This window comes from Rhinichthys klamathensis, unplaced genomic scaffold (assembly GCF_029890125.1).
Source record: "Rhinichthys klamathensis goyatoka isolate OS25496 unplaced genomic scaffold, OSU_Roscu_1.1 h1tg000959l_1, whole genome shotgun sequence".
NCBI lineage: Eukaryota > Metazoa > Chordata > Actinopteri > Cypriniformes > Leuciscidae > Rhinichthys > Rhinichthys klamathensis.
The window spans coordinates 220150-234185 of record NW_026607277.1 but is presented as its reverse complement, the minus strand read 5'-3'; the positions used below and the strand labels follow the sequence as shown (position 1 = coordinate 234185).

The following is a 14036-nucleotide window of genomic DNA, read 5'->3' as shown; positions in this document are numbered from 1 at the left end:
ACATTGCATGACACAGGCTGTGGAATGCATGTTTGCTGTCTATTTTCTTTTCAATGTGCAATATCCGGTTGACATTAAGCACACAATGACTTTTATTCAAAAATATATGCTTAAACTTAGACAAGAGCATGACACAAGAACACCAATACCTGTACTAAAAATGGACAGTCAACTTATGTAAATTGTAGTGCTATTTAATAGATGTTTTAATTGTTCATTTATTATCTGCATTGTCAAATATCAAAAATGATTTGTTTTTCCTTATTTCAGAGATACATGTACAAGTTCTGTATGTGTGCATATAGTACATAAACAAACTTATGTATGTTTATTGCAAAGGGAAAATGCTTGAAATTATTTCATTTAAATGCTTAAATTAAATAATTCAAACTAAATGGTTGAATGTAATTAAACACCTTAAATGTAAAAAAGTTTTGCTGTCTAATACAGAAAGGTGGAATTTTAAATATGACACTTATATTTTTGTAATCAATTGAATAAATTGAAACTTTTTCAATTTTCTGGATTGGTTATATTTTCTTATTCAATAATAATTAGCTCGTTTAATAATAAGGAACCCTTAAATGGTTCCATATAGAACCATCTAACTTGATTCAAAGAACCATTTGGGGTTATTTTTATGGAACTCATTAAAATGGTTCTTTATATAACCATTTTGGAGTTCCATATATGAAGTGGGTGATGGAACCATTTCTTTTAAGAGTGCATCCACTCGAACAGTTTTGCAGTATTACACAACACTCCAAAGTGAAACTCCACCTATTCATTCAGTCTCTTTGAGAGAATTACAATGACGACTGATGTCATGCGATTTTGGCAGCATAAATAGTGATCAGAATCAATCTGTGAGACAGACTGCCGGTTTAATTCACGCAGGCTTTGATAACAATCACACTGCAGTAATGTCAAACCTTGGAGGATGGAGCCCAGAGAAGCCTGTCTCTGAAGAGGTGGAGAAGATCTGCATTAAGGTAGGAGACTGAAAATCAGTTTTTGTTAAAACACAGCCTAGTAAAATTATATATTTTAATGCTGTAAAATGTGTTGGGAAAATTAAAAAAGCTCTGTATTACAAATTTGTTGTCATTTTTAAAATACTTTTCACACAAAACATTTCACATGAGTTGTCTGATATCTGAGTGATAGACGTAAGTCCCTAGAGACTAATAAACTTTTTGTTAAAATAATAATACAGATGAATATATAAAATGTGTATTTGTTTATGCAGGTGAAGTCAGACATAAAGGAGGCTGGAGTCCCTTTTGAGGTTTTCATTCCAAAAAGCTGTAGGTTCCAGGTTGTGGCAGGAATAAACTATCTGGTCAAGGTAAATGAAAAAAGTTTTTCATGGATTTTGAGCTTGATGTTTTCATCACTGTCTGAAACTTCCAAGGCACAATTTCTATGTTTCCAATATCAACACGCCAACTGTGGAAGTGTGTCCTAAACGGGTGTGAGGTGTCCAGTAATTTGTCTGTCCTTTTCTGAAAGTTAAAATGCATCAAGTCACTGTATAAAGTTTCTCTGCATTTGTTGCCTATAAGAGAGAACTTTTCTCAACTTTGAAGCATTGCTGGACCTGGACACCAAAATCTAGTCGGCAATGTCACTGCCAGAATTTGAGGGAATTTGCTTGCTGGTATGGAAAATTAATGCGTTTTGGTCGCTATCAATGTGATTGTGAACAGATTTTTACGTGAAAGAGATCCATTATAAACCCATGTCTCTCTCTCTCTCTCTCTCTCTCTCTCTCTCTCTCTCTCTCTCTCTCTCTCTCTCTCTCTCTCTCTCTCTCTCTCTCTCTCTCTCTCTCTCTCTCTCTCTCTCTCTCTCTCTCTCTCTCTCTCTCTCTCTCTCTCTCTCTCTCAGGTGCGCGTTGGAGAAGATCTGTTCGTTCATGCGATGATATTTAAAGCTCTCCCCGGCAATGGAGATAAACTGACTGTGTTTGGAGTCCAGTTCCCTAAAACCCCCAGTGACCCTCTTATCCCCTTCTGAACACTTCTAACCGCATGCAGAAAATAGTCTGTCTGATATAATAACAGACACACAATGAGGTGCCATAGGAACTACAGAAAACTGTTTCATTCCTCTATTAAACTCTGTAGTCAAACCCTCAGTGCCTGTGTCAGTGTGTTTATATGAACAACACCAAATTTACTTTACTAAATATATTTTATGCTAAAATAAAATAATGTAAAATGACTAATTTTTCTGTTGACTGTCTGGCGGGGAATTCCATGGAACTATTTCAATGGTAGATCATTACACTCAAGGTTATTTCACAGTTAAATATTCATTGAGCTTTTATTTGTCCTTCAATTTGAGGTCAAATCAGCACGTTCTGCCTCTCCTTGGAATTTTATCATCACATTTTGATGATAAAAAGTGATTGAACGACCTAAAGTAAAGTCATTGACACATCTGTAAATATAAACATTACATTTGTAAAATGTTAAATAACATGGTCTTTTCTAGTCATTCTTGTTAACACTTTAAAGGTAAAGCCACTAGATTTTAATTTTTTTTAAAACGTTCTAAATCACAGAAGTAGCGCAATGCCTGGCCACGCCCACTTCCGGCATCAGACGGTTAGGCTGGCGCTGTCATCTTCACACTGCTATGACGTATGGTTCTGCGGTTCTGCAGTCGGACCTATCTCGTAAAATGAGCCTATTTCCAAAAAAAAAGTGGAGTATCCCTTTAAGAGCGATTCGGGACTGATCTGAGAGCAACTCTGAGCAAGGAGAAGACAAAAACTTTCATCTTAGTGAGGAGACGGGTTGACCCCGTTGCTATGTGTGACACAATCTTTGGAAGACTGTGATTGGTTGGTTGTCCAAGAAGGAAAAAAAGAGTGATTTTAACTATATTATTTAGATGAGGTAGGCTAAATTAAACGCAATACTCACGTATACTGCTCGATGAAGAATGAGTCAACACAATGAATGTCTCTGTTGCTGGATGTCGTGAAGTTCGAGAGTTTGAGAACCTCTGCTTTGGTTATTTTTGAAAATGTGCTGAAAAAGTAGCTTGTCACCAATTCTCACAACATATCACATGCACATTAATTTTAAATTATTGAAATTAGACTTTATGAGATTTAAGAAGATTTAAAATTTTATGAATTTTAATTGGTTGCAGACCATAAAGTTCAGCGCAATGTGACGTCGGAGTGATGTCTTTTCTATGTAATTTTTGGACGTCCAATGTCGGTCCACTGAAGGGGTTGTTTTGTAACGCCAGACGACGTATTTTTCCGACGTCTATGTCTAATGTTGACGTTCGTGGGACCTCCGTGTAAGGGTTATTTATAGTCCAAATGTGGTCGTTTGTGGACCTCTTTTCAACATCAAATTTAGTTTTTATACAACTTCTATAACTTTAGTCCCATGTTTCAAAAGGGCGTAGGACATGTTTTCTGTACAATGTATTTACATTTATGCATTCGGCAGACACTTTTATCCAAAGTGACTTACATTGCATTACACATTTACATTCCTATCAGTTCTTGCTTTCCCTGGGAATCGAACCCATGATCTTGGTGTTGCTAGCGCCAACGCTGTACTGTTTGAGCTAAATATAAATAATCTGCATTCATATGTATTAATCACTGAATTGATAACAACAATGTTGATATTTGTAAATAAAAAAATATTACATATTAATCATGTAAATTTCCTGCACCTGTCATAGACGTCCAAATGACGTCCAAAAAATGACCCAGTTCAAAGGTCAAATGTCAATATGACGTCTAAGTTGGGTCATGGTTGGACGTCCAAAAAGTGGACCTAGTTTGGACGTCGAATAGATGTCCAGAATTGGTCATGGGCCGACGGACCCAATATAGACATGATCTGCACGTCTCCGACATCCAATGTTTAGTGGGTAAGCTCTTGCAGAAACAGCATTCTGAATTTCACATATTATTTTGTAAATCCCTGTTATTATACTCTTCTTCCATAATCAGTGTGGTCAATGCTCGATCAGGAATTCATCGTCTAATCGTGTATTTCAGAATGTGTGTTTCAGTTAGTTGGGAAAACATACATGAGCAACAAATCATGTGTCGCTGGATCCATTTATGGTGACACAATCATATGGCATTAAAACAAACAAAGTCTATCATAAACAATCTAATATTTATTGAGTCCTTGTGAAATATATAAACACATCTGTTAGATTTGATGAATACAGTTTTGGTCTGTGCTGTAATTTTAACAGTCAAGTGCCGTATACTCATAATCATAGTCTTGTAGGTCCTTGACGGAGCTGAAATAAGCTTAATTCCTCTGTTGTCAAGTTTCATGCTCGACTCTTTCTGTTCACAGATCTTCCCGCTGAAGCCACTCGCTGAATCCTCCGGCGTAATGACGGGCCCTGAGAGACACACAGAGACACGGATGCCTGACTTTAGTGTCTGTGAGTCAGTGAGGATGAATCCAATGAATAATCATGACTTGCTTAGGTTTTTCTGATTACCGGATGAGGATTTAAATCATAAAAAAATATATATTTGCAATATTTACAGAGCTTTTTCTAACCAATTAAATAATTTCGAGCAAAGCATAATTGATCAGGCCATTGACCATTTCCAGGCCTGACATTTTTTTAACTTCCCTGATATAGCCAGGTTAATTTTCAATGATCAAATGAAGAAAAACAAACACAAGTCATAATTGTTCAAATGCATTATATTCAAACAACCATTCATATATAAAAAAAATGGAGGGACACCATATCATAGAGGGAAACTCTCTTAAATGAACCCTACAATATCAAATTTGAATATGCAAAATATAATAACATGATCAAAACTCGATCTACTACATTCCTTCTGTGGTCTGATTGATAGTTTATTATTTTTAGCAAGTAAAAGGCCTTTTAGTAAAATTGTACAAAATATATCAATAATAACTTTGATATTGTTAGTAATATTTGAAGATGAACAATTACTGCACTGTAGTAGTTTAGGTTAACTTGATAATCCATTCGATATTAGAAAAATCATGTTAAAATGTGAGTCTCTGTAACGTGGTGCGGTGAAGGAAGATAGGAGGCTGGATCCAAACGCAGTTTACACGCTTTATTTAAACAAACTATAACTCAAACAGAGACTCAGAACTTGGAACAGGAACGACCAACACTCACGTTAATCCTGAAACATATACAACAACTCACAAAGACAGGGCAGAAACACAGGGCTTAAATAATAAGAGACACACGAGCTAGACAGGATAACAAGGGGGCGTGATAAATGGGAAACACCTGGGAAAACTAATGACAAGACAGGGAACCACTAAACATGACACAAGACCCACATTATGACAGTCTCACACTCAAATATGATCATTAAGCTTTTAAGGAAAGTTTATTTGGTCATCTCTGTCATCTTTGAATTATGTGTTTTAAAACTACAGAGCTTTGATCATAAAACTTTTTTAAAAGCATTTAAATATCATCTTACTAAGACGTGTTATTGACAGAACTGATGTTTATATGCATTTTATGTAAGTATCTGCTGTACTGTTATTAAGATCTGTTTGATTTACATTACAAGCATCAGAATTTCATCTTACTTTTTGGCCTTATAAATAATCAGCATCTGCAGCAAAATGAGAATTTCAGCAGCAATTGTTAAATGTGTTTTTTTCCTCCTTAAGTGTGAGATCCATATTCTCACTACATCATGAGTGTTATGACCCTATGGTTTGTTTATGGGTTTTGTTTTCTTTGTAGGAGCGTCTGATTGGCTCCTGCAGGCTGATTGATGCTGTGTCCTGATTGGTGCACAGTACTTTATAAAGCACATCATCACTTCCTGTAGAGACAGCTTGTGTTGTGAGCAGAGAGAGTTGCATTGGAGGCAGAGTTTGTATGTGTGTGTGAAGAGAGTTTTAGAGACTGTGAGTAATGATTGTTTGTGTTTGGTGTATTTGCTTATTTTCTGACACTGATTTCAGATTGCCCTCTAAATTTGTCAATAACACTTGGCTTTGTAAATATATTGTAAATATTGAGGATTGGAAAGTAAGGAGTCTGATGGCATTTGTTTATTGTGAACTTTTCTGGCGATGCGGTTTAGTGACGGGCACTTTTGAAACGCGCTTCATGAAGATTCAAAACCTTTGCGAATCATTTGTTTTGAACCAGTGAATCGAAGTGTATATCAAGCTGCCAAAATCACATGGCTTCAGTAAATGAGGCTTCATTACGTCATACTTTTTGAAATTTGCATAGTCTCTGTGTACGTTGTAGTTAAAGGTCTCTTATTGATTACTGATACTGATTTAACCAAACTCTCCATAGAACAAGCCCAACAATTCAATAAAATGACACATAAAGACACTTCATATTTAATGGTATATGATGATTGTTTCATCTAATAGATAAAATAAAACCTCTGCAATGGGCTTTATGCACAGCTGCACTACTTCCTGAACTTTAGCCAGCTCCTTTGTTTCCTGTCTGCCATTATTGGACAAACTGATTTATCCAGGTGTGCCTGGCCTCAGTAACAATAACCAGGCACACCTGGATTAATCAGTTTGTCCAATAATGGCAGACAGGAAATAAAGGAGCTGGCTAAAGTTCAGGAAGTAGTGCAGCTGTGCATAAAGCCAATTGTTTTGTAGCCTAAAAGGTTTTTTTTTTTTTTTTTTTTCATGTTGAGTTTTTCCTGCATTTACACCGTTGTGACCAGCAGGGGACGCCAGTGTGTGGCGATTTAAAATTGATTCAAAGTTTAAAAAAGTTTTGTTTCTCCCATTACTAAGACCATTGTGTTGGTGCATTGTTTTTTCTTTTTGTTAGATTTAGGAAAGGGTGATAAAACTAACAACGTTTTATTAGTTATTTTGGCTTTGTCATGTCTTTCATATTGCACCCTTTTCCTTAGATGGGGTGCAGCACTGAGCTATAAAAGCCTTATGTATCAAATATGATCCAAAAAGCTTTGCAAACTATTTTTAGTTTGTTTTTGTTGTTTTTTTTTTTTTTTTGTCTAAAGGTTCAACAAATTGTTCCAAGTTTAAAATGTGTGTGTGTGTGTGTGTGCCTGTTTAACTATATTTTGGGGGCAAATTTGTACCCAGAAGTGACCAAAACCTCCATTTAGGCGTCCTCATTTGTAAATCTGGTATAGAAAAATAAAGTAATTAAAAGGGTTTTTTTAATGCAGAAAGTTGTGTGATGGGTAGGTGTAGGGGTAGGGTTGGTGTAAAGGGAGAGAATATACAGTTTGTACAGTATAAAAACCATTACATCTATGGTTGTCCCCATTTAGATAGCTAAGTAAACGTGTGTGTGTGTGTACCTTGTGTATCCCAGAGCTCTTGCGGTCTCCAGCGCAGTGAGGCTGCGTATCCCTCTCACACAGTACAGCACAAAGTCTGAGTCTTCTTTGTGAGGCTTTGTGACGCCGTAGAGCTCTCTAAACTGATCTGGGCTCAGTCTGAGGGCCTGCTCCACCTCTCCCACTACATCAACAAAAGTACTGTCACTCATGAAGTGTGTGTGTGTATAGAGCTGAACTGTGTGACTTACAAGGAATATTGGTTGCTCCTGGAATGAAACCTGCTTCCAGCTCATGCGGCTCGCGGACATCGACGAGCTGGACGCTTCCAGTGGACATCATGAGCTTCAGCTGCTCGTACGTCACCACACCGTCTGAAACACACGACGCGTGAGTGTCCACAATCTACTGCTGATCATTCATATCCAGTCTGTTCTATCTATTGTATATGAAACAGTCATTACACACTCATCACTGGGTATCTGATATTTTGGTTATTGATAAATCCAGATATATGAACTACAGCTCTAAAAAGGTTCAAGTGATTTGCCAAAACTATATTTCAAACCTAACAAATTTTTTGGGGGGATGGTAAAAAAAAATTCAAAGAAGCCTCTTCTGCTCACCAAACCTGTATTCATTTGATCAAAATCACTGTAAAAACAGAAATATTATGATATATTGCTGCAATTTATTTTCTACTTAATTTATTCCTGTGATGAAAGCTGTATTTTCAGCATCATTACTCCAGTCTTCAGAGTCACATGATCCTTCAGAAATCACTCTAATATGATGATTTGCTGTTCAAGAAGCATGTATGATTATTATTATCAGTGTTAAAAACAGTTGTGCTGTTTGATATTTGTCCGTTTATTGTTTTAGGATTCATTGATTAATAGAAAGTTTAAAATAACTGTATTTAGCCTATTTAAAATAGAAAAATCTTTTAAACATACACTACCGTTCAAAAGTTTGGGGTCAGTGAGAATTTTATTTTTATTTTTTGGAGGAAAGAAATCAATACTTAATTTGATCGAAAGTGACAGTAAAGACATTTATAATGTTACAAAAGATTCTATTTCAAACAAATGCTGTTCTTTTGATCTTCCTATTCATCAAATAATCCTAAAAAAAAAAAAAAACTGTACAATTGACAGACCAACAACTGTTTCAACATTGATAATAATAATAAATGTTTCTTGAGCATCAAATCCTCATATTAGAGTGATTTGTGAAGGATCATTTGACACTGAAGACACTGACACTGGTGATGCTGAAAATTCAGCTTTGAGAAAAGGTCCCCATGGAAATGCCCCGCTGAAACCATTCTGCCACGGTCCATGGCTGCAGAGCTGTGATACAGGTCTGCGTTACCTTTATCAGCTGGCGGCCCGTGGTCCACGCGCGGTGAGACACACGGCTCTTCAACCAGAGCTGAAGCGAGCGCATGCGCAGTAACCCCAGCTGGAGCACCGCGGAGGCTGAGGCCATGTAACCCAACGCCTTCTGAAAAGTTTTTAGCGGTGTGAGTCTGTTCATCTGAAAAGATGCGGCAAGACGCTGAACACGGCGCGCACGCTGTGTTGACAGACGAGCCGTCAACGTGACCGAGTCTAGCTCTATACCCAAGAAGGAGATAGTCTGACTGGGTTGTAGTGCGCTCTTTGTCCAGTTGACAGAGAGGCCCAAAGCTTTCAGATGGTCGAGGAGAACTGTATGATGAGACAGTAGCTCTCTCTGTGATTGTGCCAAAATCAGCCAGTTGTCCAAATAGTTCAGTATTCGCAGCCCCTGACTCCGAAGGGGGGCGAGCGCCGCGTCCATGCACTTCGTAAATGTGCGGGGTGCTAGGGACAGGCCGAACGAACGGGAGGACGGTGTATTGATAAACGTGGCCTTCGAAGGCGAAACGTAAGAATGGCCTGTGAAGGGGATTTATCTGAATCTGAAAATAAGCATCTTTCAGATCTAGTAAAATGAACCAGTCCCCCTGGCACACGTGCGCGAGGAGTTTTCTCATAGTGAGCATTTTGAACGGTCTCTTCATGAGAACTTTGTTCAGAAATCTGAGGTCTAAGATTGGTCTGAGGCCGCCGTCTTTCTTTGGAACCAGAAAATAACGGCCGTAAAACCCTGACTCGCTCATAGCTAGAGGAACTCTCTCTATAGCCCTTTTGCACAATAGTTTTTCTATCTCTGAACCGAGCAGAGTCACTGCTTCTGGGTTCACAATAGTTTCTAGCCGCGTTTGGAAACGTGGAGGGCGGCGGTGAAACTGTAAGCGAAACTTTGACGGCGGTCCGGCCGTGGCGGGAGAGCGCCGTCTTTTCCTCAGCTGTGCTAGGCAGACTTTGAGTGATCAGGTTTCAGCGTGATCCTGGGCCGAGGCCCCCAGGGAGGTGGCGGTCTGTGGCGGCTGTCAGAGCGAGAATGAGGGCGGCCGCACTGGCGTCGCTGAGAAGTCTGAATGTGCTGCGCTGGGGTGGGGCTCGTGCAGGAGGCTGGACACGTGAGCGGCCAGCAGAGGAGCTAGCGCGACGAGGCAGAAAAAGATTCATGGCCTGGGAGGCTTTCTACACTTCGGAGAAACGGTCAACGATACCCGTGACACCAGATCCGAAGAGGCCGGATGAAGAGAGCGGGGCATTGAGAAAGGCGGCGCGCTCAGAATCTCCCATGTCGGCGAGTGTGAGCCACAAATGTCTTTCAGACACACAAATGGCGGCCATGCATTTCCCCAGGGCTTGAGCAGCAGATTTTGTAGCGCGAAGGGCGATGTCCGTGGCACTCCTCAAATCCGCGACTGAGGGAGGATTTTTTCCGCTCTCGTCCCATTCACGAAGTAAATCGCCCTGTAGAATCTGAAGGAAGGACATGGAGTGGAGTGCAGAGGCTGCTTGGCCGGCGGCTGAGTAAGCGCGGGCGTGAAAGCTCGGAGTCGCTCTCCAGGCTTTAGAGGGAAGCACAGGTGATGAGCGCCATCTCGTGGAAGGCGGGCATAAATGTGCGGCGACCAGGTCCTCTACAGGGGGAATGGAAAGATAGCCCTTTTCTGCGGCTCCGTCCACAACGCGAAGCGGGCTGGAAGAGTCAGAGCGAGTTCTGCCAGAGAGCGGGGCATTCCAGGACTTCGTGAGTTCCGCGTGCAGTTCAGGCAGGAAGGGCGCGGCCCGTTTAGTGACGGGAATCGAGCGCTGGCGGAAGTAGCTGCCGTCCATACGGTTGATGGTCTGCTCGGGGGGAGGGGACCAATCGAGCCCGAGGCGTTCGACGGCCTGTGAAAGGAGGCGCACTAATTCCTCATCGATTCCAGCGCGGGTCCCAGAGGATTCTCGGGCCGAGGAGGCGTGAGAAGCGAACAAGTTTCCTTGAAGTCCGCGGCGTCATCGGAGGCGACAGAGCGGCCACTCGGCGGCAACTGTACGTCCGGAAGCGGCGGAGAAGGAGAGCGGGAGGCGACAGGCTCCGGCGGGATGAACGCTTCCAGCTGGGGTTCCGGCGGCCTCTGAGAGCGGCGTTTCTTCTTCCGCGGCAAGTCAGAGGCGGCGCGGAAGCAACTTTAGTGGCCTGAAGTCGAGCCCGCAGGGTCGACAACGGCATCTCCTCGCAGAGAACGCAGCTGCCATCGGCGAGGGCGAGCTCGGCGTGCTCCAATCCGAGGCAGTGAGCGCAGATGACGTGACGGTCTCCAGTCTCAAGGGGAGCGCGCCAAGAACCGCAGGAAGATTTACGAGACATCTTTACAAAGACGCTCGGCTCTTTCAGATACAATACAATACAGGAAGCTTTTTCGTAAAAAGGATACAAATCCGTCGGATGGCGCTAGCTCGCAGGACGGCTGAAGGTGGCGAAGACGGCCGGCTTCCTCAGTCTCCCAGATACTCGCTAGAGTTGCCTTTTCGACGACGGCGGCTTCTCTCAGGATCAGTGTAGCCTCGCTGAAGAGATGAAAATCAGTGTTTACAGCCTGAGAGGCGAATTTATACTCTCTGACCACGCCCGTTTTGGCGGGCTCTGACGTGATGAGAGCATTTCAGACTTTCATTGGCCGAGAGTTCATTCGCGTCTCCTCATAGGCTTAAGCAGTTCTCTGTGAGCGAACCAATGAGCTGCTAGCTAGCCCGCTCATGGTCTGCTGCAGCTGAACTGCGTTGACAATGGATACAAAATTATAGGATAATTTTTTGGCTTCAATTTCTCAGAAAAGATTAATCTTTCCCGTAGCGTAAGCTAGCTTACGCAATACGAGAGTACCTCTCGTAAGAGAACAGCAGTATACGCGCGCAAGCGTGAACCACTAGTGTTTCTTCCACTAGCTCATGGCCTCAAGGGGCCGCGCGAGGATGGCATCCTGCACGCTCACTGTGCAGAAACGCGCCCGTGCGTGGATGGCATTCTGCGCGTGTATACTATTTTTTTTTGCCCTCGTATCCTGTGCGCGAGTTTTGAGACTAAATAAACGACGTAGGGCCGTTCACATATTGTGTCTTTTGCGCTCTCAAGGTCGCTATTTCAAGGCGCGCGGCAAGCGCGTTCATAATTGAAGCGATTTTTTCCAGGCGCTGTGAGATGAAAACTCTTCAACTTTTCAGAATGCCGCAAGCACACCGCATTTCATGTGACAAGAACCAACCACCATTGAAAGCTCAGTAAACATGAAGGATGGGGGGTGCACCCAAACACCACCGGTGTTTTTCTCTTCTCCGTAAATAAATCTTGTAGCAGAGCTACAGAAAGCGTTTTGCGGTGGTGAAAATCTATTAGGTACTACTTCTTTTTTTCGTTGTGGAGAGCGCAGTGCATGGATGCTTAGCAACGACAGACGCCACGGAAAAATCGGATCGAATTTTACTATTAATAATAAAAGATAAGCTAATGTGCATTAATGTCAAGTAATTTTTTTTTTTACTCATTCTTTTTATAAAAATGATTTAAAGGCTGAAATATGGGAGGTTTATCTTTTTACACCTTTTTGTGTGAAAAATGATTTAAAGGCTGAAAGTGAACATATTTACTATATGTGTCTAGGGTTGGGCCGGGGATGACGGGTTGGTGGCAATGTAAGTATCTGGATATTTTCCGCGGGGCGAGGCCTTCGATTACCTCTCTCTTTTTTGACCATACATGTGTTTGCATCCCTGTAAGTTGCTGTTTATAATATTCGAGAAGAAAGTCTGTCTAGCTTTGCCTAGTTCCATATTAAAAGCATGGATGCTGTCTTTGTAGATGTTATAATGGACTACAAGTTTTGTCTTCCGCCACATGCGCTCTGCTCTTCTGCATTGTCTTTTCATGTTTTGCACAGCTGTTGAGTTTCTCCAAGGTGCTTTTTGTCTACCACTATTTTTCCTGACTTTCACAGGAGCAATATCATCAATTACACTTTTAATTTTTGAGTTAAAAGATTCAAGGAGAAAATCAACAGAGTCAGCAGATATGCTTGGTTTTAAAGATATAGCCTTCATAAATAGCACACTAATGTTCTCATTTAAGCATCTCTTCTTGACAGACACAGATCTAGCTTCAATGGCAGGAGAGATCAATATATCAAAGAAAATACAGAAATGATCAGACAGTGCTACATCCTTAATAACAATCGATGAGATGTTTAGACCCTTACTGATAAGTAAAATCTAGAGTGTGTCCACGATTATGTGTGGGTCCATGTACATGCTGAGTCTGATCAAAAGTTTTGAAAACAGTTTTGATTTCTTTTGCCATATTGGTTTCTGCATTATCTATGTGAATGTTAAAATCTCCAGCAATGGCAAAACAGTCAAACTCAGAGGAAATTGTTGATAACAGTTCTGTAAAGTCCTCAGCAAAGGCTGGAGAGTATTTTGGAGGCCTATAAATAAAATAGTAAAATACGTGGAGCACCTTTTAACACAATACCCAGATATTCGAAAGACGGGTAATTCCCAAATGATATTTGCTTACATTGATAGACATCTTTAAAAAGAGCAGCTAAGCCCCCGCCTCTCTTACCCGCTCTGCAAACACTCATAAAAGTAAAGTTAGGAGGGGATGATTCATTGAGGACTGTTGCACTGCTGCTGTCTTCTAGCCAAGTTTCATTTAGAAACATAAAGTCCAGGTTACATCTGGGGATTGTGCAGGAGAGCTCAAAGATGTCTTCACGGACATCTTTAATATGTCTCTGAGCCAGGCTGTTGTACCTACATGCTTTAAAACTACTACAATAATACCAATTCCAAAGAAATCAACCCCATGACTATCGTCCAGTCGCACTGACTCCTATCGTCATGAAGTGCTTTGAACGGATAGTCCTGCAACATATCAAACACATTATTCCCCCTTCCCTGGACTCTTTCCAGTTCGCATATCGGGCCAACCGATCCGTCGATGATGCAGTTTCTGTTGCTCTTCATTCAGCTCTCTCTCACTTGGAAACAAAGAACTCTTATGTGAGAATGCTTTTTATAGATTTTAGCTCGGCTTTTAATACCATCATTCCACAGCAGTTAATACAGAAACTGGAACAGCTTGGCCTAAACAACTCCGTGCAACTGGTTGTTGGACTTTCTTACTGGAAGGCCACAGGCAGTTCGGGTTGGTATAAACACATCGAGCACCATCATATTGAACACAGGGGCCCCCCAGGGATGTGTTCTTAGCCCCCTGCTTTTTACTTTGCTAACCCATGACTGTTCACCAATGTACAGCACAAATCGTTTAATTAAGTTTGCGGATGACACAA

General features: G+C 41.2%; 1 protein-coding gene across 1 annotated transcript; it reads right to left on the bottom strand.

The window, feature by feature from the left end:
- Positions 1-4088: 4088 nt before the first annotated feature.
- LOC130078703 (thiosulfate:glutathione sulfurtransferase-like) lies at positions 4089-13707 on the bottom strand. The gene is made up of 4 exons (XM_056244301.1): positions 13525-13707; positions 7567-7720; positions 7337-7499; positions 4089-4401 (listed from the first exon to the last, which is right to left on the bottom strand). The coding sequence occupies exons 1-4, from the start codon at positions 13705-13707 to the stop codon at positions 4347-4349; spliced, it is 555 nt and encodes a 184-aa protein (XP_056100276.1). The 3' UTR covers positions 4089-4346.
- Positions 13708-14036: the final 329 nt, after the last annotated feature.